At 46.2% G+C, this 20,342-nt stretch overlaps 2 protein-coding genes across 5 annotated transcripts in view; one reads left to right on the top strand and one right to left on the bottom strand.

Annotated features, from left to right (window-relative positions):
• Nucleotides 1-18: 18 nt before the first annotated feature.
• LOC136441654 (protein PRRC2C-like) lies at nucleotides 19-19,576 on the bottom strand. 2 transcript variants are annotated; one of them, XM_066438079.1, is made up of 23 exons: nucleotides 19,425-19,576; nucleotides 15,970-16,141; nucleotides 15,427-15,598; nucleotides 14,904-15,006; nucleotides 14,349-14,391; nucleotides 14,103-14,225; nucleotides 13,455-13,696; nucleotides 12,726-13,063; nucleotides 12,477-12,576; nucleotides 12,181-12,288; nucleotides 11,834-12,046; nucleotides 11,118-11,589; nucleotides 10,599-10,829; nucleotides 10,038-10,229; nucleotides 7,228-9,765; nucleotides 6,822-6,976; nucleotides 6,188-6,377; nucleotides 5,258-5,856; nucleotides 4,971-5,051; nucleotides 4,319-4,745; nucleotides 3,703-3,849; nucleotides 3,155-3,315; nucleotides 19-2,857 (listed from the first exon to the last, which is right to left on the bottom strand). In XM_066438079.1, the coding sequence occupies exons 2-23, from the start codon at nucleotides 16,082-16,084 to the stop codon at nucleotides 1,196-1,198; spliced, it is 8,412 nt and encodes a 2,803-aa protein (XP_066294176.1). In that variant the 5' UTR covers nucleotides 16,085-16,141; nucleotides 19,425-19,576; the 3' UTR covers nucleotides 19-1,195. The 2 variants fall into 2 exon arrangements, with proteins under 2 accessions (XP_066294176.1, XP_066294177.1); XM_066438080.1 differs by lacking the exon at nucleotides 4,971-5,051.
• A 243-nt stretch (nucleotides 19,577-19,819) lies between these two features.
• LOC136442567 (procollagen galactosyltransferase 1-A-like) overlaps nucleotides 19,820-20,342 on the top strand; it is a 32,453-nt gene continuing 31,930 nt past the window's right edge. For all 3 annotated transcript variants that reach the window (XM_066439488.1, XM_066439487.1, XM_066439486.1), the window contains exon 1: nucleotides 19,820-20,080. In XM_066439488.1, coding sequence (XP_066295585.1) covers nucleotides 19,839-20,080 — 242 coding nt within the window. In that variant the 5' untranslated portion in view covers nucleotides 19,820-19,838. The remainder of the gene's footprint in view (nucleotides 20,081-20,342) is intronic.

Below are 20,342 nucleotides of genomic sequence, written 5' to 3'. Positions count from 1 at the left end.
CTGACTTGACAAACATCATTTTTAAAAACTGCATATTAAGTAACTTTATTTAGTGCAAACTGAAGCTTATAGCATGTAGAAATTTGTACACTGCAATACATTTCCAAAAATTTATAAATTCTCAACATGGTATACTAAACAACTGTTTCCACAGGTCTGTCCAACCGACCCACATGGTACTGTGTATTCAACTCAAGACTCCCGAGGCAGGCCCATGCTTCTAACTACATTCCAGTTTTATTTTTCACTCTTCCACACCTACTGGAAGAAACAAGTGGTACCTCCTGGAGAGATAAAGCTTTTCCTATGTTGCTATAAGCTATACACATTTTTTTTTTCCATTCTAGCATTCTCTGTGCATGTTCATGAACTAACAGTGCAAAAACCCAGTTCATGTAAGGGCAGTGTTGACACATACATACTTGCGGACACAGATCACAAGGTGCTAACATGAAATGAAATCTTCAACAATGCAGAATATCTCGACAAATAGTAGTGCACGTATTATACATGTCGTAACTGGCGCCAACGGAAAGTTAAATTCTCCATCCATTGTTCTATCACATACACACGAGCGTGGATAAGCAACAGTGGCAATGAAAATAGACTGCTTACACCAACACTGCAAGTAAGCTTGTTACCTTTTATACATGTACCATATATCTTCAACAGTCAAATCCTTGCTTGATCTTTAGGCTAAAGGGGCAATGTAGCCTGTATTTCCTTCCACTTCATAGAATACTTGAGAGTCCCATAGTCTCTTAAAGATTGCTTCGACAGATTTCTCTTGACACCAATTGTCTTCGGAGAGCTTCTGGACATGATATCGCACTAACACCACCGGGTTTGCAGCCTCTAGAACACCCTCTGGTAGACAGACTGGTGACTTCTCTTTCATTTTTGTTGCAGCTTAAGCAATTCGGTGATAGGTTCCTCAAGGACATGAAAATCCACTGGAAACTCCACGATGAAAATTTCACATGTAATCAGTCACAGTGAAAACGACACACAATAGTTTCTTACGTTCATAAGAAGAAAGTCTTGAATGCCGGCTTGGACATTCCGAGGCGCTTCTCACCGTCGCAAGACATACACGTCCCTCCTCCTCAAGGGATGGCATGTTATGACTTCCTAGCCTCGATATATATACTGTATAGTATTACATCTATCTCTGTTACAGGGCAGAGTGCTGGATTTACTTTGAGCTGTCCTTACGGTCGCTCCCTTCTTTCATCTTTTCATCAGGTTTGGCAGCTGCATGGGTGTCCTCAGCTCTGGTGCTTCCAGCAGAGGCAGCACCCATGGTATCTGGACTTGGTTTGGCTTTGTCTTTCTCCTCCTGGGCACCAGGCGAGGGAGAAGACTTGGATGGAGGTTTCCCCTGCTGGCTCAGGAACTTCTGGGCGTGTTGCAGCAACTCGGCTCTCTGACGTGCTTGAGCATCTCTCAGTTTCTGCTGGGCAGATGAAGGGCCTGGGGCGGTCTGTCCCTGTTGTTGCTGTTGACGTTGCTGCTGCTGTAGCTGCTGCTGCTGGTGTTGTTGCTGTTGCCCCTGCTGATGCATCACTGGCATCCCCGCCACAGGCCTCTGCTGCCGCGGGACACTAGCCATGACTCCAGGTATCTGGCTGGGGAGGGGGATGGTAGGGCGCTGGATGGGTGCCGGGTAAGCACTGTGATGCGGGGCTCGTTGCAGCATGGTCTGCTGCATCGCCTGCTGAGGCCGCACCAATCCTGCGCTCTGAGCGAGCATGGTTGCCCCCAGCTGAGTGGGGAGCCCTCCCCCTTGGAGCACCTGGAACTTCTGCTGCCCCGTGGGCGCGAAGGCAGCCTGATGCTGGTGCTGGTACTGGGGCTGCGAGTGCCGCAGGTGGCTCTGCTGCTTCTGGTACTGAGACAATCCGCTGGTTCCAGTCTGCCACGATGGGCTGGTCGTGCTTGGGCGGAACGGACTCGACGTCGGAGTCACGTTCTTCGGCGTGTAGCTCGTAGGCGGCGTAGCGTTCCCCGCGTGGTCCTTCCCGATGCCATACACTTTTGCGTTGGCTTCTTGCCGACTGACTTCTGCGGCAATGCTTGGTGCCATGGCCTCCAGTGCCGACTTCAGTCCCTGGTTTTGCTGCTGCTGCTGCATCGAGGGCGGTAATGGAATGTGTAGTTGTTGTGGAGCTGCAGCCGCAGTGCTGGGGTACCCCTGTAGGGAGAACTGGCCCAGCTGTAAGGACTGCTGCTGCAGCTGGTTGGATGGAGATGGAGCAGCAGTGTAGTACGTGTTCTGGGACTGCTGCTGGTTCTGAAGGAAAGAGGTCGGCTGCTGGAGCGTCGCTGGACGAGCTTGCAACACCTGAGAGCTCAGGATGGACGTGTTGGCTGCCAGGCCCTGGTTGGCCTGGGTCGGGTCGTACTGTAGGAACACCTGCTGGGAAGGCTGCGCCCCTACTGGCGTTTGGCCGTACTGTAGATTCGATGCCGTGTTTTGAGGTGGCTTGAACGCCGATGCAGACATCAGAGGTCCTCCGCTTCCAGATATCAGCATGGACCCTTGGGAGAAACTGGTCTGTGATAGCTGCTGCTGGGAACGGAAGCCCTGCATCGCAGTAGACTGGAACATTTCCTGGGCCTGAGACTGGGGTGGCGGGGGCTGCATGCCCTGGCTCATCCCCAGCTGAGTCTGGCCGATCCCCAGCTGTGTCTGGTTGATGCCTCCTAACTGTGTCTGGTGCCCGCCCAGCTGAATCTGGTTCATGCTCAACTGTGTCTGGAAGGTTGTGTTGAGAAGAGGTTGCAGCTGCTGAGGCTGGGACATCGGGAACTGGTACCCAGTGCCAGGCTGTTGCTGCTGGAGGCTGGCCAGCACCTGAAGTGCAAAAAGGGGGCAAATTGCACAATGTCAAATGGATCTCGTTTTAAATCTACATGTATATCAACATCTCTGTTTCATGTATTCCTAACTTATGAATAATTAATGAGCTGGCCTTATTTGGCAATGAGTGGACTGACGGACTCATCTCCATTTATTAGCAGGGCCCCTTTCGCGAGCGATGTAACGTAGAGCGATAGGGGTCCTGATATAATGAGGGTGACAAGGAATAAAGATTGGTGATACATTACATTCTAGCCATAAATCAATATGCAATGTTGCGCTGTGACCAACCTGTGCCTGAGGCAGCAACTGAGAGGTGTCCAGTGCATAGAATGGTTGGAACTGACTGGGTTTGGTCACACTGAAGGCCTGCAGGCTCTGCATCTGATCAGCCTGGCTGGAAAACTGGGTCTGGTAGTTTCCACCTGACATTGATGATGCTGAGCTACTGCCTGCAAAGTACAAATGGGCAAAGTGAAACCACAGGAACTTAAATTTTAAGTATAGAGTGCAACCATAGAATGCTATGTTACCTAAGACAAGTTGAAGAACAACATCTTGAGAACAACAGCCAGATAAATCAATGTGACAAGCTCTAAATGGGTATCTCCAAAAACCTGACATTACTGAGTGGGTTTAGCAATAAGTCATCCTGGCTCTCAACTTTAACACCATTGAGTCAAATTATCCAATGCTCCAAGTATCCAACTACATGTACACCACTTCTGTTCTACATGGTGCCAGTCTGCCATATTCACATGCAGATGCACACCAATACAAAGAAATAAACACACCAACTGATACCAAACCGTACAGAGAAAACAGAGGTAATTGCTTACCTGAGGTCATGGATGTAATCTGTAACTGCTGAGGCTTGACTTTAGCCACGTTGGGCTGGTCATTGCTGGGCTTCATGGAGGGCTGCTGGATCGCGCTGGTGGTCACAGCTGACGCCACTGGCATGGACACAATAGGAGACAGGGATCCTGTGGGCACATCATTGACAGTAAGTTTTATTCAGTGGCAATGTGGTCTTGTGGTAAGGATTGTTGACTTTTTGAATCTTTAGCAGGCCCTTATGTTGTGCCCTTGGGAAAGGTACTTAAAACCTTTTTCCTCACTTGACTCGGGTGAAAATAAGTACCTAGCTGTGGTTAGTCACGTCCTCTCGGATGGGATGTAAAACCAGAGGAGAGCCACACCTCAAGAACCCACCACACTTATCGAAAAAAGAGTTAGAGTGGATCAAACTTTACAGTCTGGTATTACACAGCTTGCACCTACTGTGCAATAACTGGTGCATTATGCCTGAAGGCAGTTTACTGGTAATGCGAAACCTTGCTGTTGTGCATCATGACAAAATCATTCACCTACCTATGCCTCTGTATAACTTTGAAATTGGGCTAAGAAGTGATCTGATCACATAGCGTAATCAGATGCAGAATGAAGACAAACCTGTGTTCCCTCCATCAGAGCTGACGTTGCCCACCCCCGGGCCCTCGGCGGCTACAGTGGAGAAGGTGCTGTAGGTCTTGGTGTCCGTGGTTCCTATGGAAGCCCCGATGGAGGGGCTGGAGGACATGGGCTGGTTGCTGGACGACGTACCAGAGCTCGGCGAAGGGACACTATGCTCCATAACAGGCGGGAGGTTCTCCCAAGCCTTCCTTCCGAGCTCCATTTTCAATGTCAGGTCAGCGGTTGCTGGAGAGACGGGCGACTGGATGCCAGCGGTCACACCCTTGGTGATGGGTATGGACTGGGGGAGGCCAGTCTTCGTCTTGTCCACGGGACGGGGGGACCCAGCGTTCAGGAGGGACACGTCGGGCTTGATGTCCAGAGTTGACGCCACACTGGCGGCCAACTCATCGCCATCTCCACCACCCTGTAAAGGAAAGATTGTTCATCAGCAATGCTGTCTCAACAGAACATTCTACTATCACTAACAACATGACAAAACATCCTGTCTTCAGAAACGGTTGGAGACGACTGATCTCGCTTTCCCCACCACCTGAAAGAGGAACATGCTGCATGCATTATCGTTCACATCGTCAGATAGAAGAAGAGGTGGTCGTGATCGAGACTAGGAGGAGAAAGGGTGCAAACAAACCTTTGGAGTGTCTGGTCTGAATTGATCGACAGCACCTTCGGTCTGGTCAGGTGCTTTTACAGAGCCTTCACTTGGAGGTACCTATGCAGCAGTGTAAAGAAGAGACAGCTGCAGTTTGGTACCCATAGTTAGCCTTACTTTGTCAATTTTGTGACCGCTTTTTCTTTTAAACAGAAAACTGTGCACACTACATTTTACAGTGTTTCAGTGATAGACGACTATAGATCTACAAAGTTTGAAAGCAGCTGGAAAGATAGAACAGCTACACTACACAGAACCACTAGTACCTGTGTGGCATCATCCATGTCGAAGGATGCAGACTTCTTGGGGAAGCCTTCCTTCCCTTTGGCACCGCTGTCTTGTCCACCATCACCAGCACTGTGATTTCTAGCCGTGTCGAAGGACTTGGACCTGGTGTTGGACAGGGACCTGTCCTTCACCCTGTCTTGACGCATGGATCTCTGGGGCTTAGGAGGCTCCAGGGTTGAGGAGGAAGTTCCCTCCTGTCCTCCCTTGGAGTGTTTCCCATCCTTCTCCACTGCTGTTTCCCCGATGTGGTTCAACAGGCTCGGGTCCAACCCCAGCTGGGAGGGCTTGTGCTCCTCGTTCTCAGGTGAGCTTCGCTGCGAAGACGAGAGGGACGAGCCCCGCGAGTCCACGCTCAAGTCCACGCCGCTGTCGTGCTGGTTCATCTTGGCCTTCTTGTCGGGCGTGCGCTCGGCGCCCACAGCCTTGTTGAGCAGGTTCTGAGTGGTGGAGGGCGTGCTGGTTGTGACTGTGGGGGTCTGGCTGGAGATGAGTGGGATCGGGGACTGAGCGTTGATGGATGATATGGGCTTGTCCCAAGCGTTCACGGATGGAGGTGGCGGTGGTGTCAACCTCACATCTACAGAGGAAAGAATAAAACACTGTTAAGATATAGACACAATTCAGAGTTTTGGTATAAAAGCTGGTTCTCCAGCTTTTCCCTTTAGTCACTGACGATAGCAGATGCTACCTGAACCGTCTAACTTTCAAAATTTCATCCAGTTGCTTGAGTAACTGTTTTGGGGGTATCTTATTACCTGGATGTCCAACCTTCATCAACTATCAAGATACGAATACAACAGCACTTCTAAGGACAAGAGGACAAAACCTATGTATCTTCCATATCAAATAGCAGACAGTAACAACTGTAATTTGTTCTTTATACCCCAAGTATCATACAACGCACTCACTTTTATTATTGGCAGCAGGTGCTTCAGTCTTTGTCATGTTGTCTGCTTGGCTGGCATCCCATGTGTCGATCTTCAGGGGTGGTTGTCCATTGGTCGTGGCTGTCGTGCTGTTCATCTGCTTGGCGAATCGCGGCGGCAGCTTCTTGCCTCCCTTGTCGTGCATGTTGTTCTGCCTCGCCTTTTGAAGGGCCTGAAGGGAAAAGGACACATTCTCATCTCAAAATCACACGTTATGACTTTTCTACATGAAATTGTTAAGGGAAAAGAGGAATACACAGGAGTGCAAAATGAGCCATCAGAAAAGGGTGGTAGTTATGATGTCCTCAAACTAGCAATGCTAGTAGGAAGAAAACAACATCATCAGCTCAGAATCTAACTGGACAAAGGCATTCTTTAACATGAAATGCTAAAAATCCTGCTAATTTACTTTCGCTTAAAAATTTATGTTCTTAGTGCCGTCTGTCTGTCTGTATGTCTGCAAACACAGTAAATGGCTGGGTGGATTATCTTGATATTTGGTATGTGGGTAGACCACGAGATGATCACATTTTGCCCCACCCCTAACGGATTGCCAAGGAACTGCAGTGGAACTTTTGGTTCAACATCTCATTTGTATAAAAAACGATGGTCTTACCTCTCGGAGCATCTGCTCTTCCTTGCGGCGGCGCTCCTCGTCTGCCAGGGCCTTTTGCTTCTTCTTGGACATGACCTCCGTGAACCCCTCGTCGTTCATCAGCGCTATGGGGTCCTCGTCTGTCATTTCTGGGACATCATCGATCACCACAACACCTGCAAGGAGGGACAGTAGTGTTATAAGACAGAACTAAAAACAGTGTAGAACTCTAATCATTAGTCTTTAAGTTATACTAACTACTACTGAATATAGTTGAGAATATGTATGCAAAGTTGAATCAAATAGATCAGAATAAAGGACAGCATGACACTAGAATGCATTGGTGACAAACATATGTCATTTATACAATAGATCATGACTTTGTGACTTAAAGCTATGATCATAGTATCAAGGCAAAGTTACTCACTTGCGTAATTGTTGATGTCGATTCCAGCCAGCTTGTCCACTTTCTCCTGCTGTGGTTTGGTCTTACCATTGATTTCCTTTTTCTTGCTGCGATTTTGGAGGTCTCGCAGCGCTCCTTGGATGGCCACTGGGTCTGTTGGGATGATCTCATCTACGCGGTAGACTGTGCTGACATTCTTGGTATCTATTGCACTCAATCCAGAAGTACTGTCCATGCGCCTGTTGCTTGCGGGTGGTTTGGAAGGAAGTCCTTTTCTGTTAGCACCATTGCCTCCAGAGTTGGAGTCTTTGTTGTCGCCACGAGGAGGTCTCCTGTCGGGGCGACCGTTAGGTCCACCGTCCCGTCTGTTTGGGCCGTCGCCGCCGCGGCGATTCTGCCGTTCGTTCCCCGGTCGCTGGCTTGAGTAAGTGCGTTTGGCTTGGGGTTCTTTCTTCATCTGTGCAGACGTAGGCTTGGCGTCTTTCGAGTCGGGCTTGGTGTCCTTGGTTTTTCTGTCGTTGAAGTCGCTGCTTTCAGACGCTGTCTCCCATTCCTCCACTTCGTCGACTTGTCCAGCGGAGTTCTGCCTCTGTAGAGGTGGCTTGCTGGTCACAGCGTTGGGGAGACTGTTGACAGAAGAGCTGCCCCTGGGTGGGGGTCTTCCAGCACCCTGACCGCGATTATCGTTTGACCGATATCTGTTGTCTGGACGAGGTCCACGCTGGAACCGTGGAGGCCTTTCTGGACGGGGAGGTCGCCTTCTTTTCTCTCGATCAGGCCTGTCTCGGAGGGGAGGACCTCTTCCGTCAGGTTTGCGCTGCATGCTGTTTCTTTGGCGGTCGTTATTAGGGCGATGGTCATCTTTGCTTTCGCCCTCGTCCCTTTTGTTCATGTCAAAGTTTTTATGTTCTCTTTCGTCCCTTTCCTCGTAGTGATTTCTGGGAGGCGCTGCACTGCCACCCCTGCCTCTGCTGCCAAATCTTGGCATGCCTCGGCCAGAGCCGCGGACTGGGGCACTACCACCCCTGCCTCTTCTTGTGGGCTCTCCACGGGCTCGGAAACCTCTATCGTCCCTGCCTCGCCGGTTGGCATCCCTGTCTCTGGGAAAGCCTTTGTTAACTGTGTCTGCAGCCGGGTGTTTGCCCCCCTCCCTCTCAGACTTCTCCTTGTCAGCTTTTTCCTTGTCCCTAGTCAGGTCCTCTTCTGAGGCTTTGGCACTGTGTGAGGATTCGCTGATGGTCTCCGCACTTTCGACATCACTATCAACATCACTCACTTCGTCAGGCTTTCTCCTGCGCTGAGGGGCTTCATCATTGTCGGAGCTGCCGCTGGGAGCGTTGTCGTCCAGAGATTTCTCGCGGTTGTTGAACGGCCTGCTGGGTCCTCCACGTCCACTTCTGTAGTCTCCGCGCCCGCGACCTTTCCCCCTGACGGCGGGATAGGTGCCCCTGTAGCTCGGACCTCTGGTTCCTCTGCCACGAGATGATGGCCTATCGCGTGGCGGTCCGTCTCTGGAACGATCTTTACGCTGCTGGTTGGGCGGACGCTCTGGACGGTCATCTCTTCTCCGAGGCCTGTTGTCTTGTTGGAAGTCCTGTCTAGAGTCCTCTCTTCTTTGTACAGGTCTGTCTTCAATCCTCTCGTGTTTGTCTGAAGGTCTCTCAGGTTTGGCCTGTTGTTTGTTCTCCTTGGACTCCAATTTTTCTTTGTTGTCTTCCTTTGTTGGCTCCCTTGTTGGTTTACTTTCATCAGTGGTGGATTTCTTGACCACTTCTGCTGTTCTGCTTCTGTTCTCCCAGGCGGACACAGGCTTGGCACTTGGCTCCGTAGATTTCTCAGAGGCGTCCTTCTGTTTGCGATCCTTGCCAGAATCCTTGGGGCCTGATCTGGAACCGTCAGGTTTACTGTCCTTCTTGTCCCGATCTGCAAGTCTTCTGTCTCGAAGTTCGGGCTTGGGACGCCCAGCTCTGTCCCTGTCGCGGTAGGCTCTGGGTCTCTCGTAGTCCTGTCGCTGCCTGTAGCCAGAGCTTTCGCGGGATGAATCCCTGCTCTTAGCTTGGTGGTCTTTCATCCCTTCTTCCCCAGTAGGTTTAGCAGTATCAGAAAGGGGCACCTTTGGAGGCTCGCTTTTGTGCTTCAGTTCATCCGACTGGCTGGAAGTATTGGACAGAGCTGAGGCTGACCTCTTCAGGGCTCTTCTCTCGTTTCTCTCATTTCGCTGAGAGTCTTCATGCTGGGAAGCCTCCGAAGCTGGCTGTTCGTGATGTAACCGCCAGTCCTCGCGCTGGCGGTCTCTTCTCTCCGGCCGATCGGTTCGCTTCGGTTCCTCGGAACGTTCAGACTCCTCGAACGGGTCCTGCTGTACGGTGGACCTCTTAGGCTCCTCCTGCTGTGGCCTCTCGCTGACCTGCGGTAGAGCAGGGCCTCTGCCGTCCCGCTCGTGCTGATTGGGAGTCGGCCCTCTTTGCTCAGGAGTGCGGCGGTCGCCATCGTGACTGTCTGATCCGGAGCCCATGCTGTCTGTGCGGTCCCGTCGCATGATCCTCTTTTGTGGTATAACTGAAAAGATAAACCTAGACAGTCAGAAACTAAAAACACAGTTATACATAGTGGGTCACAGATACAGGGGCAAGCTATAAAACCTTACTGATGCGTAGAGTAAGTGATTAATTGGCACTTGCACACTAAACTGTGTACAATGAAAGAGTGAATGAAGCTTTATCAATGTGTCTTGCACTTAATGCACAAAGCCTGTGTGGGGATATAAGACACCAACAGAAATAACAAAGCAAACGATACATGATGTACAAGGTAAGGAAGACAAAACCAACCTTGTGGAGGTATTGGTGCCATGACATGTTGGCCCTCCATGGCTTGCATTCTCTGCTGCATACGAGGGTCCCACTGTGGAGGCATGCCCATGTGCGGGTGGTGTGTCGGGCCCCACAACCGGGGATCCCGTGGGTCCATCCGAGGGTCGAATGGCATCCCTGGAGCGGGCCGAATGGCGTGATGAGGGGGGACTTGTACAAAAAAGAGAAAGTACCTTGTTAAAAAAAGTATCCACTTTGGCAAAAGGGCTTTGACTTAACTTGTACAGCAGTTCCTAATCAATATTCGCCTGCAAGATTTAAAAAAACAACACCCAGATCTAGTAGCCTATTCTTCCTATTCACGCTCATATCAGATGTCTGAGACCAAACATCAAAATTTACAATCATGCCTATTGAAAAGAAAAATAGATCTTATACCTCCAGGGGCAACAGGTGTTGTCCACTTTTTTTATATGCATGCCATGATATTTTTTTGCTATGTATAAAAATGAACAAGGAAAGATCACAACAACAAAAAGAGCAAATTTTGCATATTGAAAAGGAAACTAGATCTAGTACCTCCAGGGGCAGCAGCTTGCTGTTGAGGTCTGCTCTCCTGCTGGGGAGGCTGGGAGGACTGCGGAGGCTGTTGTTGTTGTTGTTGTTGCGGCTGGTGCTGATGTTGGTGGTGTTGCTGCTGTTGCAGGTACTGTTTCATAAACCGTGGCGGCAAGTTCCTCTGGAACTGCCGAGAGTAGCTGGGATGCTGCCCACCCGGACCACGCTCCGCAAAGGTCTGCTGTCCACCAGCTACAATAGACAATAAAAAGCCAACTTTACACACTTGAAGTACTCTATATATTACAGATAACACATTACAGAAAGCAAAATACGGTAAATCTCAAAATATTTTTGGCTATTTTATTTTCTACCTTTCTAACAAGAAATCATGACATATGCGTTAATGCGGTACCATATTGTTTTGACCGTGAAATTAAAACACAGCGGAAACCTTAGTTTTAATACCACTGTCAAATTAATTCCTTGCAAATATAGATTAAACTACAGTATGTTACACAAGAAAGATGCTAAACTCACCGGGAGGAACAAAGTTCTCCCTTCCCTTGCCACTGTCACGGCTGCTCTCACTTTCCGTTCGTGGCCGCTTCACGATTGTCTCAGGTCCAGCATGAAAAGCTTCCGGCTTTGTAGGCTCAGCAAGTGGTTTGGGAGATGGAGAAACTGATGCTGTGTTCACAATGTTCTCTTTATTCTCATCAGCTACCTCCTCTTCCTCTGCACCCTCCTTCTTTTGCCCCTCCTTTTCCTCTTTCAAGCCCATCTTTGCTTCAAGCTTTTTCAGTTTTTCTGCACAAGCTCTCTTGCGTTCGGCTTCTTCTCGCTTTTCCTCCTCCTCGCGCCGCTTGCGAGCTCTCTCAATGGCGGCGGCGACTTCATCAGACACGGGTTTGTTGTGGCGAGCCTTGCGCCCAACTTCCTCCACGTCTTTCTCAAGCTGCTGCTGAGCAGGGGGAACGCCTTGAGGGAAGCGCTGAGTGGGGTACGGAGGCTGGGGGTAAAAGTACACAATAGTCAGCATTTTATAGACCTGATTTCTGCCAGGACTACCATTACTCTGATATGCTGAGAAGTCTACTACTTTACCATGATATTTGTCACAAACTTTCTATGACATCTGTTATAGCCTGGTCTTCAACAACAACAAAAAAGCTAGAGGTTTGGACATTATCTCCCAAATAAGTTCTTATTGAAGAAAGTTTTGTATGCGTGGATGGTTATTTGGAAAAACTCACTCTTTGCTGGCCTGGTTGTGGCACCGGCATTCCCTCTCTGGGGGGCTGAGTAGCCATCCCCTCGGCAGGAGGCACCATGCCTTCTCTGGGGGGTTGCATGCCTTCCCGAGGGGGCCCAGGAGGGGGCATTCTGTACTGTCCATGGAAGGGGTAGGGATAGTAGCCAGGTGGTGGTCCACGGTGATCCCACTGGGCTTGCATACGGCTCCATGTCTACAAAAATAAACAGCAAAGGAAGACATTTTATCCATCAACACTGAAGGATCATTCCACAGCCTTAAGAAATTTACACGAAGCTCTTGCAACTTCTTTCAGGTATAAAAAGATGGAGATGCTACTGAGCTTACCTGAGGATCCATACCAGCAGGCATGCGGCCGGCGGGGGGAGGAGGTCCCCTACCTGCCATCTGCTGCTGTGCCCAGGCTTCCTTTGGTGGACCAGGCCTTTCTAAGTCCTGTGGGCAACACACAAGCATGGTACATCAAACTCATTTACAGCTACTTCTACAGAATAGTCTTTACTTCATATGTAGGACAGGCAACACTGTTTTCAACCTTTTTCTGGTAAAGTCAAAAACAGTGTGCAGAAATTTGGACAAAAAGCAGAGATGGAGGTTAACAATGTAGCTTCATCATATTGTACCTTTCCACTTTTGTCAGAGCTCTCAGAGTCCTTTCTCCTGTCCTGTCTTCTGTCTTCTCGTGACCGCTCCCTAGGTCTGTCATCCTGGGATCTGTCATCCCTATTGGAAAAAACATTAAAAAAACAGATCATTAGACAAAAGAGAGACATCATAAAAAATCATTATGAGCCATGCTACTTGAGAGAAAAGTTAACATCAAAACTGTTGTCTCAAGTTATCTCGAACACAAGTAACAAGCAGATACTTACCAGCTTTCCTTGGAGGACTTCTTGTGGGATGAAGAGCCTGCTTCTGCATCTTCATCATCAGAAAAGACCAGTTTAGCACTGTAGTCCACTTCCTCCTGAGCCCCTGCCCAGCCACCATCGTCATCATTGTCAAGAGGCTGGTTCAAGTCCGGGACCACCGACGGTCGAGAGTAACCGTCCTCGCCCTCCACCGGTGGCCGGCCAGAGTGCTGTGGAGGCCCGCGGCCGGGGGCCTGTGGTCCGTAGCGGGCGTCAGGAAAGGGATATGGGTACCTGGGGGCTCCCTGCATGCCAGGGAAATTGGGAGGAAAGCCTCCAGGTGGAAAACGGCCATACATCTGCAAAAAAGCATTACAGAGTACTTAAACACAATAGATATAGAAACTTGACACAAAACACACACCTGTAGTGTTTAAAAAGAAAGCTTAGCCAGCGCAAGCACAGAAACATGGCTTAAGTGCCAACAAAGGGACTGCATGATACTGACTGCATGTATTACATGTAGCAGTCTGTATCTGGTAGTGGAGTAAATTTCAAGGTTGACATTCTTCTAACCCTCGATGCTTTTTGTGGAGACACATGTGTAGATATTTTTTTACCAATGCCATGTTTTTTTCTATCATTGTAGTGTTATCTACAAAAACTGAATAAAAAAATATACTTTCATTGCGATAGAAAACATTTTTAGACAACATGAAAGACAACAGCTTATTAATAGCTGATACTTACATAAGGTGGCATTGCTCTATACTGGGGATAAGGTGGCATTCCAGGTCCAGGGGGCCCTCCTGGAGGTGCACCGTTCATCCCCATGCCCGGGCGGCCAGGGGCAGGAGGGCCCCCGGCCGGGGGGGCCCCTCCACCGCCACCTGGGCCAGGGGAGGATGGTGTACCATTTCCTTGGTCCTGATCGGATTTCGGCTGCTGTTCTTTCTGGTTTGAACCACCTCCTGCTCTCCAACTGCCCTCGTCTAGAACAATAATTTTTGTTAGATTGGAGAAACAACAAAAAAACACTGACCTTGCCATGTGACACCTATATGTTTAAAACCAACAAGAGTGGTGGTTCTCTATGACTTAACTTCAGTCAAGAAATCCTCTCAAGTCTCGAAATTTCAAAACTACTGTTTATTTTCGCTGGGACTCCAGTAAATGGGAAAGGAGACTTTTGCAGTGTTTCAGATCTGCAGGTGAAACAGTTCTATAGTACTGTAGTAATACATTGGAAATGCATATTTGCAATGGAGACATCACCGCAAAAATAAAACAGCATAATTTCTTCAATAACAGCGGAAACCACAAGTTTTCAAATGAACTAAATGGCTATGGTATGATTCTCTGTTCATCAGTACGAGGCCACAGTAAAAAAATACTAACTTTGAGGGCGGAGGCTTGGTCCAGGGCCATATTGCTGCTCCTTGGCAGGTTTGCTTTCTTCGTCTTCTTTCCCCAAGGTTGGGAATTCTTTGTTGAAGTACTGGGAATTCTGCGGAAAAGCACCTACAACAGAGGAGTGATTGACGTCAAAATAACATAACATTATTTGCTTGTAGGTACTTTTATTCTAGCCAACAAAAAAGGCAATTTTGTATTGAATAATATTTCATAAGAATTACAACCTACCTCGTTTCTTCTCTGGTTTTGTTGCACCTGCCTGTTTCCATGTCTGAAAAACAAGAAAATGACATTAACAACAAAATCATCAAGACTGATTAAATAATACATCATGTAGTATGTGGATCCAATGCATTAAGATCTCATTACTATCATATGTAATATTGAATATGCAAACTCAATTATCACAGATATGCAAATGATAGCATCACATCATTCCCTTATACTTCACTCTAAAGGGGCAAAACTCCATATAGCATCCCTATCTCTCCATGCAGCTGAAGCATTCCAGGTATCTAGGTCTGGATGCTTTACTGATAGTGACAGTTTGTATCAGTATCATACTGATGAACAGTTGTGAGCTGAAAGGGGGCAACCCTGTAATTTCATTTAATATTGCGGTTGGTAATTTTAGAGGTTGGGTGGAAAAGGGAGTAGTTCACAGAATCTTATCTTAACGTTGGGAACAAACACCATTGTCTCAAATGTTAGTAATCAAATATTTGCGATGATGAAATCTTAGCGGCTGACTAGGGACTGTTAACAAATGAAGAATTACAGTACCTTCTGTGCTGTGGTAGAAGTTTGCCCCTGTGAGGTTGCCGACGGCTGTGAAGCCTGCGGCTGCTGCTGTTCCGGCTGCTGATTGGCTGCTGAAGAAGTAGTACTGCAGACAAACCACAAGACCAACATGTGAGAATATATCACACCTACTCATGTGCCAATGTAACAAACTCTTACTATTGGAGCTTACATAAATCTATGTAATTTCTGATAACTAGTTTTTGTGAAATTCTTGTTTTATTCAGTAGTGTCAATTTCTTGCTTATTCTGTCTAATGCATCTCACCACTGGCACTATTACATGCATATAGCAGGAAATTAAAGACAAGAAACGAGCTAACCTATAATGGGACCTATCTGAGACCTTTGACCTAACTTCCTATCGGTGTCCCCAAGGTGCCTAGCATGTTGAAACAAGCCATGCTACTGCTTTAATATCTACAGACACACCAATACAGACACATTGCAAACAAAACCTCCATATACAGAGGTAAAAATGTGGTTCTACTTTAACAAACTCTCACCTGTCCTTGTCCTTGTCCTTTGAAGCACCCCATCCTGACCCTCCTGCTGGCACGAGGTTGACGTTCGGGTCGTTTCCACTGTTTTCGCTTTTCAAACTAGGAAGGTTTGCCGGTGGGGGCATCCGACGAGCGGTGCCCACCTTGCCAAGACTCTGTAAGCCATGTTTGATTGCTGGAGAAAAAAATGAGGGGCTATAAGTAACTGCTTTAGTTATTAGTGAGGAAAAGTGACCACTTGGTAGCATCTATCATTCACTCCACATACAGTCAAAACTGCCTAAGAAGACCACTCAGGGGACCTATAACATTTGATCTATGTGGACAGGTGATTACTATAGATAGGATGCATGTGTCAATGGGAAAAACTTATCTAAGTCTAAGGGACCACCAAAAAGTGGTAGCACTGGCCAGATGGTCCTTATGAAGAGGTGGTAACTTGTAAAAGTTTAACTGTAGTCATTGGCTGTAAGTGTAAGCTGAAGTACATAATTTGCAAAGTTTATTTCGTAGCAAGATTCCACTTGGGAAAATGAGTAGACGTACTTGTTGTCTTCTGTTGCTCTACACTCTTGCCCTTATAAGTGTTGTATAGGTTGAGTTGGGAGTACTTCTTTCCAGTATCCTTCCCCTTGGCGGTGTTCCCCGAGCGCTCGGACATCCTGAATGAAGGTCATCGAGTGGCTGCACTAACGGCACCCTATGAACGTGCCTGTTTCTGCAATTACAAAAAGAACGGATTTGTTACTACTTTTATCAAAGGTGGGATCAACTCACAAAATACTATTAGAATAACAGATTACAGTCAAAAACGCTCAAGAAGACTCCTCAGGAGGATAAAATCAGTTTTGTGGCAGTGGACAGGTGGACACTTTAGACAGAATTCTTACTGCTTGTGTCTGGGAAAGATAATTGAAGGGAGTGGTCATGTTGGCCAGGTGGTCTTTATGTGAGGAAGATCACTTGTACTGGTTTGCCTGTAAACTTCAGCAACTTCTGTCACTAGTAAACAGGCTCAGGCATTACACTTGAAACTAAGAAACATTCCAAAGGTCATGCAGACTTGGCACCTTGTACTTGGCACGACGCCCACTGTACTGGTCAATAATGAATTTGGCATTAGTATGAACCTAACAGAACAGAACAGCTATGACTACCTCATGTATGTATAACTGAAAAGGCTTCAAGTTATCCAGCTTTATTAAAAAACAGCCATCTTGTTGTCTGGACTGCGTTGGCAAAGGTTACAAAAGCGAAAAGGACAACAGTTTATACAACAACAGTACTGTCACTTTCAAAAGAAAAATTCAGCACACAAATCTTATGTATGCAGGTTGAAATCGGATAGTCTACATGTACCACTTCCTGATGTGGCAAATACTTCACTGCTATTCAAGCAATACAAGAGTCAACTTGGAACAATTTCCAAGTAAAGGAAGCTACCAACGCCCAGGGGGTGCACAAATGTGTCCACATGAATGAGTAGGATTACTATGTGTAGGAAGCAAAGAAAATTGAAAAGGGGACAAGTTAAACATGTGATTAACAACTAAGAAAGGTAGGGTAAGAAATGCGGATAGTCTTCGTGGCATAGCCATTTACAGATCTTTTTGAGACAGAAAAGACCTCGCAGATATGTACTTTGCTTGCAACTACTGCTACTATGTGCTGTTCACTCAACCTTGTATTGTTGACAAAAAGCAGGCCTGGAACCAAGGTGGTCCATGAAAGCATGGGAAAATGTTTGCACATCCCCTCAAACTTTAGTCAAAGGGGAAAATCTAAATTTCTCCTATGTTGAAACCTTATGCTGAAGATAAATTAGCCAAGCAAGGGACTCATTTGTGTATACTGCTACATATTTCATCAGATTCACAATACCTGCAAGTTAATTAGATCTAGAATTGATGAGTAGGATTAGTTATGAGTAGGAATGATATTCCAATCTACGTTGATGAGACTGATCACTGATTGAAAACGTACAATACGAAATACCCATCTAAGATCTGAGATCAGAAAAAACATGGTCCATGTTCAAGGTCATGTTGAAAAGCAGATTATCTGATAATTTTTATCATTCCTGGCCTGTCTTCTCACAGAAAACATGTACATGTACTGCTAGTGATTTGACACTTGGATGGCTTTATACCATTTCCACAGTTGCACAGAAAGCATTGCACTAGTATTAGCAACAAATAAAATCATGCAGTTAACTAAGTGGCTATCTGTAAAAAAAATCAATGGACAGATTTTACTGTACGTATCAAGGTCAAATTCAGACATCACTGCCTGTGACCTGCAATTCAAACTTTAATGTACAGCCATTGTAATGATAAAAAATGTATAGCAAATCGGTACTAATCAGTACTACATGCACACAGTAAGTCTAATGCCTTCCCTATTCTATGCATGACCTATGAGGAAGGAACCTAAAATAATTTTGGTCCGAAATTTGTTAACATTTCCAAGAACAGGCGAACCCGCTGACATGAAAGATGTAGATGTTGTCAAATGAAACTAAAATAATCTAACCCTTAATTTAGTTAACTAATACATAATATGTCAACAGTATATAATGGCAGCGGCAATTATATGAATCCTTCCTGAAATAATAGACCTGACAACTTCATATATAACAAAGGCCTGGTGACAGTTCTTTGTCTATTTACAGGAAGCGAAGTCTGCCTGTCAGTAATTGGGGACATACAACAATAGATAAATAATGTAGAGCCCTCCCACTGGACCATACCACTGGGACTCAAGCATTATGACCAGGACTGGAAGTAGTTATAAGGCCGTATCAGTGATATTCATTCAATTGGGGAGCTACATGAAGATATCAATATAAAACAAATTGTATAACCAGGAACAGGTGTTAATCATGTACATGTACAAAATTGTATCCCCGGATCACTAAAAATCATAACGGTGAAGTGTAAGCATTGTCCAGCATACTATTTATGCACACAACTGGGTAGTGATTTCTTTCAAACTTCGATCACATAAAGACAAAATCTAAGCAAATGATAATCATTTAAATCACAGGAATCAGCTTCTGACCTTGTTAAACAACCAGCTTGTTCGTAAAGATCAATTTGTTATTGTCCTCTGGAGAGTTGTCCCTATTTGTAGGTCTTTTAAATATCTGTGCTGCAGCAAATACTTGTCTATCGATTTGTAATGGCTAGAAGCCATACAGTGATCAACAAAATGTATTGTTTATCTAATCATTTACTCGAGAACCACTCAAGCAATACACATAATATGTTGTGTCAACTGTACATGAGATGTTCTGATATTGATACAACCTCCACACCCTCAAAAATTTACACCAATTATAAATTGAATAATTTGCCATTAGCAAGTGACGTAGTTAACGAATTTTGTGGCCAGGTCTTATTGTAAATCATCTATGTAGCCAAAAAGCAACCACTTATATATATATATACTATCCGTCTGTCTACAGTCAACGGCAAGCTATCACGTAGTCAAGGAAAATATTTTTGCAGCAGAGAATGCGACGCGTCTGTCAGCTCATAATATTGATACTGTATATTTTCATAATGCGTCATATGGCTTACTGGATTGAAAGGAACAGCCCTAAGTGACAGACAAGTTATGGACTTTATGGAAAAAGTTTTTGGCGACAAAATCTCAAGACCACAACAGGTTCACTTCTGGCTCATTAACTTGAAGGCGATCAGGACGATTGATCAAGTGACCTCATCGGGAACAGTTGTTTCCTGTCGACATTACGTTTCCTTCAAGTTCCACAGAGCAACCAGACATTACATAGCCGACTTGTTGCGTTCTTCTTAGTCAACAAATGCCCTCTAAAAGCACGTATCTCCAATAGTTTGACCTGAACAATCAATCTTGGCGATCGGTTCTCCACCCAAGGCCGAAAATCTGACGGCTTTGTGTCGAGAACGATGTCTACAAAATAACAGGTTCTTTGACAGAAAAAATACTTTGAAATATCACAAAATCTTCAGCCTTACCTCGGCCCGTTCTTCTGGGTTTATGTCTGAGAGACAATTTACGGCGGATACCGTCGAATTATCCAAGGATGGCACTGGATTTTCTTTTAGTCTTTTCTCTACGTTGGCGAACCAAGATGGCGTCCCAATGAAGGATGCATAAATTATGATAATATAAATTTCGAAGACGTCATACGATCCCACAATGCATTTCTCGGGCCGCACCTGGATATTCTATTCAGAGAATCGGGGTAACTATTACATTTTAATAAGATTAATAAAAAGCAAATTCAAGACATCTAACAGTCTTATTTGAATACTTTTATTATATTTCAGATTATAATCAGAGGTTGGTTAAGTATTTATGGAGATGAAAACTAGATTAAAATGTACATCTAGACACCCCGAGAAATGTATTGGCATATTCCATTAAAGATGGCGACGATTTCGGGGATTGTACACGTTTCACTGCTAAGATTTGGTTTGATTTTGCTGCTGACACCGATATTCTGGACACTTTCGGGAAGCTTTGAACAACTAGAATCGGTGGATCCCGAGAGGCTACAATGGCCGACAATTTTTGTTGCAATCCTGGCTAGGAACAAGGCACACTCCCTACCATATACTCTTGGGTACCTGGAGCGAATGGACTACCCGAAAAGCCGAATGGCACTTTGGTGAGTTCCGTCGTCTGCAAATTTCATCTCTATTGTTTACAAAACACTGTTCAATTGTTGGTCTGTTTTGTCTCTGTTCATCTAGGCGTGCAACGTCAAACACAGCTTAGTGTACAGTTGGTTATAGTATACCGATCAGGCCAAGTAGCGTATCAACTTTATATTTTGTCAACTTCCCGAATCTTCCGCGATAGGGGCAAGGGGAGAAAACTTTTTCGTTTCGCTTGGCTGGGTTTTTTTCCGGGAGCGGTTTGCGGTTTAC

This window comes from Branchiostoma lanceolatum, chromosome 9 (assembly GCF_035083965.1).
Source record: "Branchiostoma lanceolatum isolate klBraLanc5 chromosome 9, klBraLanc5.hap2, whole genome shotgun sequence".
Classification (NCBI taxonomy): Eukaryota; Metazoa; Chordata; class Leptocardii; order Amphioxiformes; family Branchiostomatidae; genus Branchiostoma; species Branchiostoma lanceolatum.
Note: the sequence above shows the minus strand (reverse complement) of the source record. Positions and strands in the feature narration are given on the sequence as shown.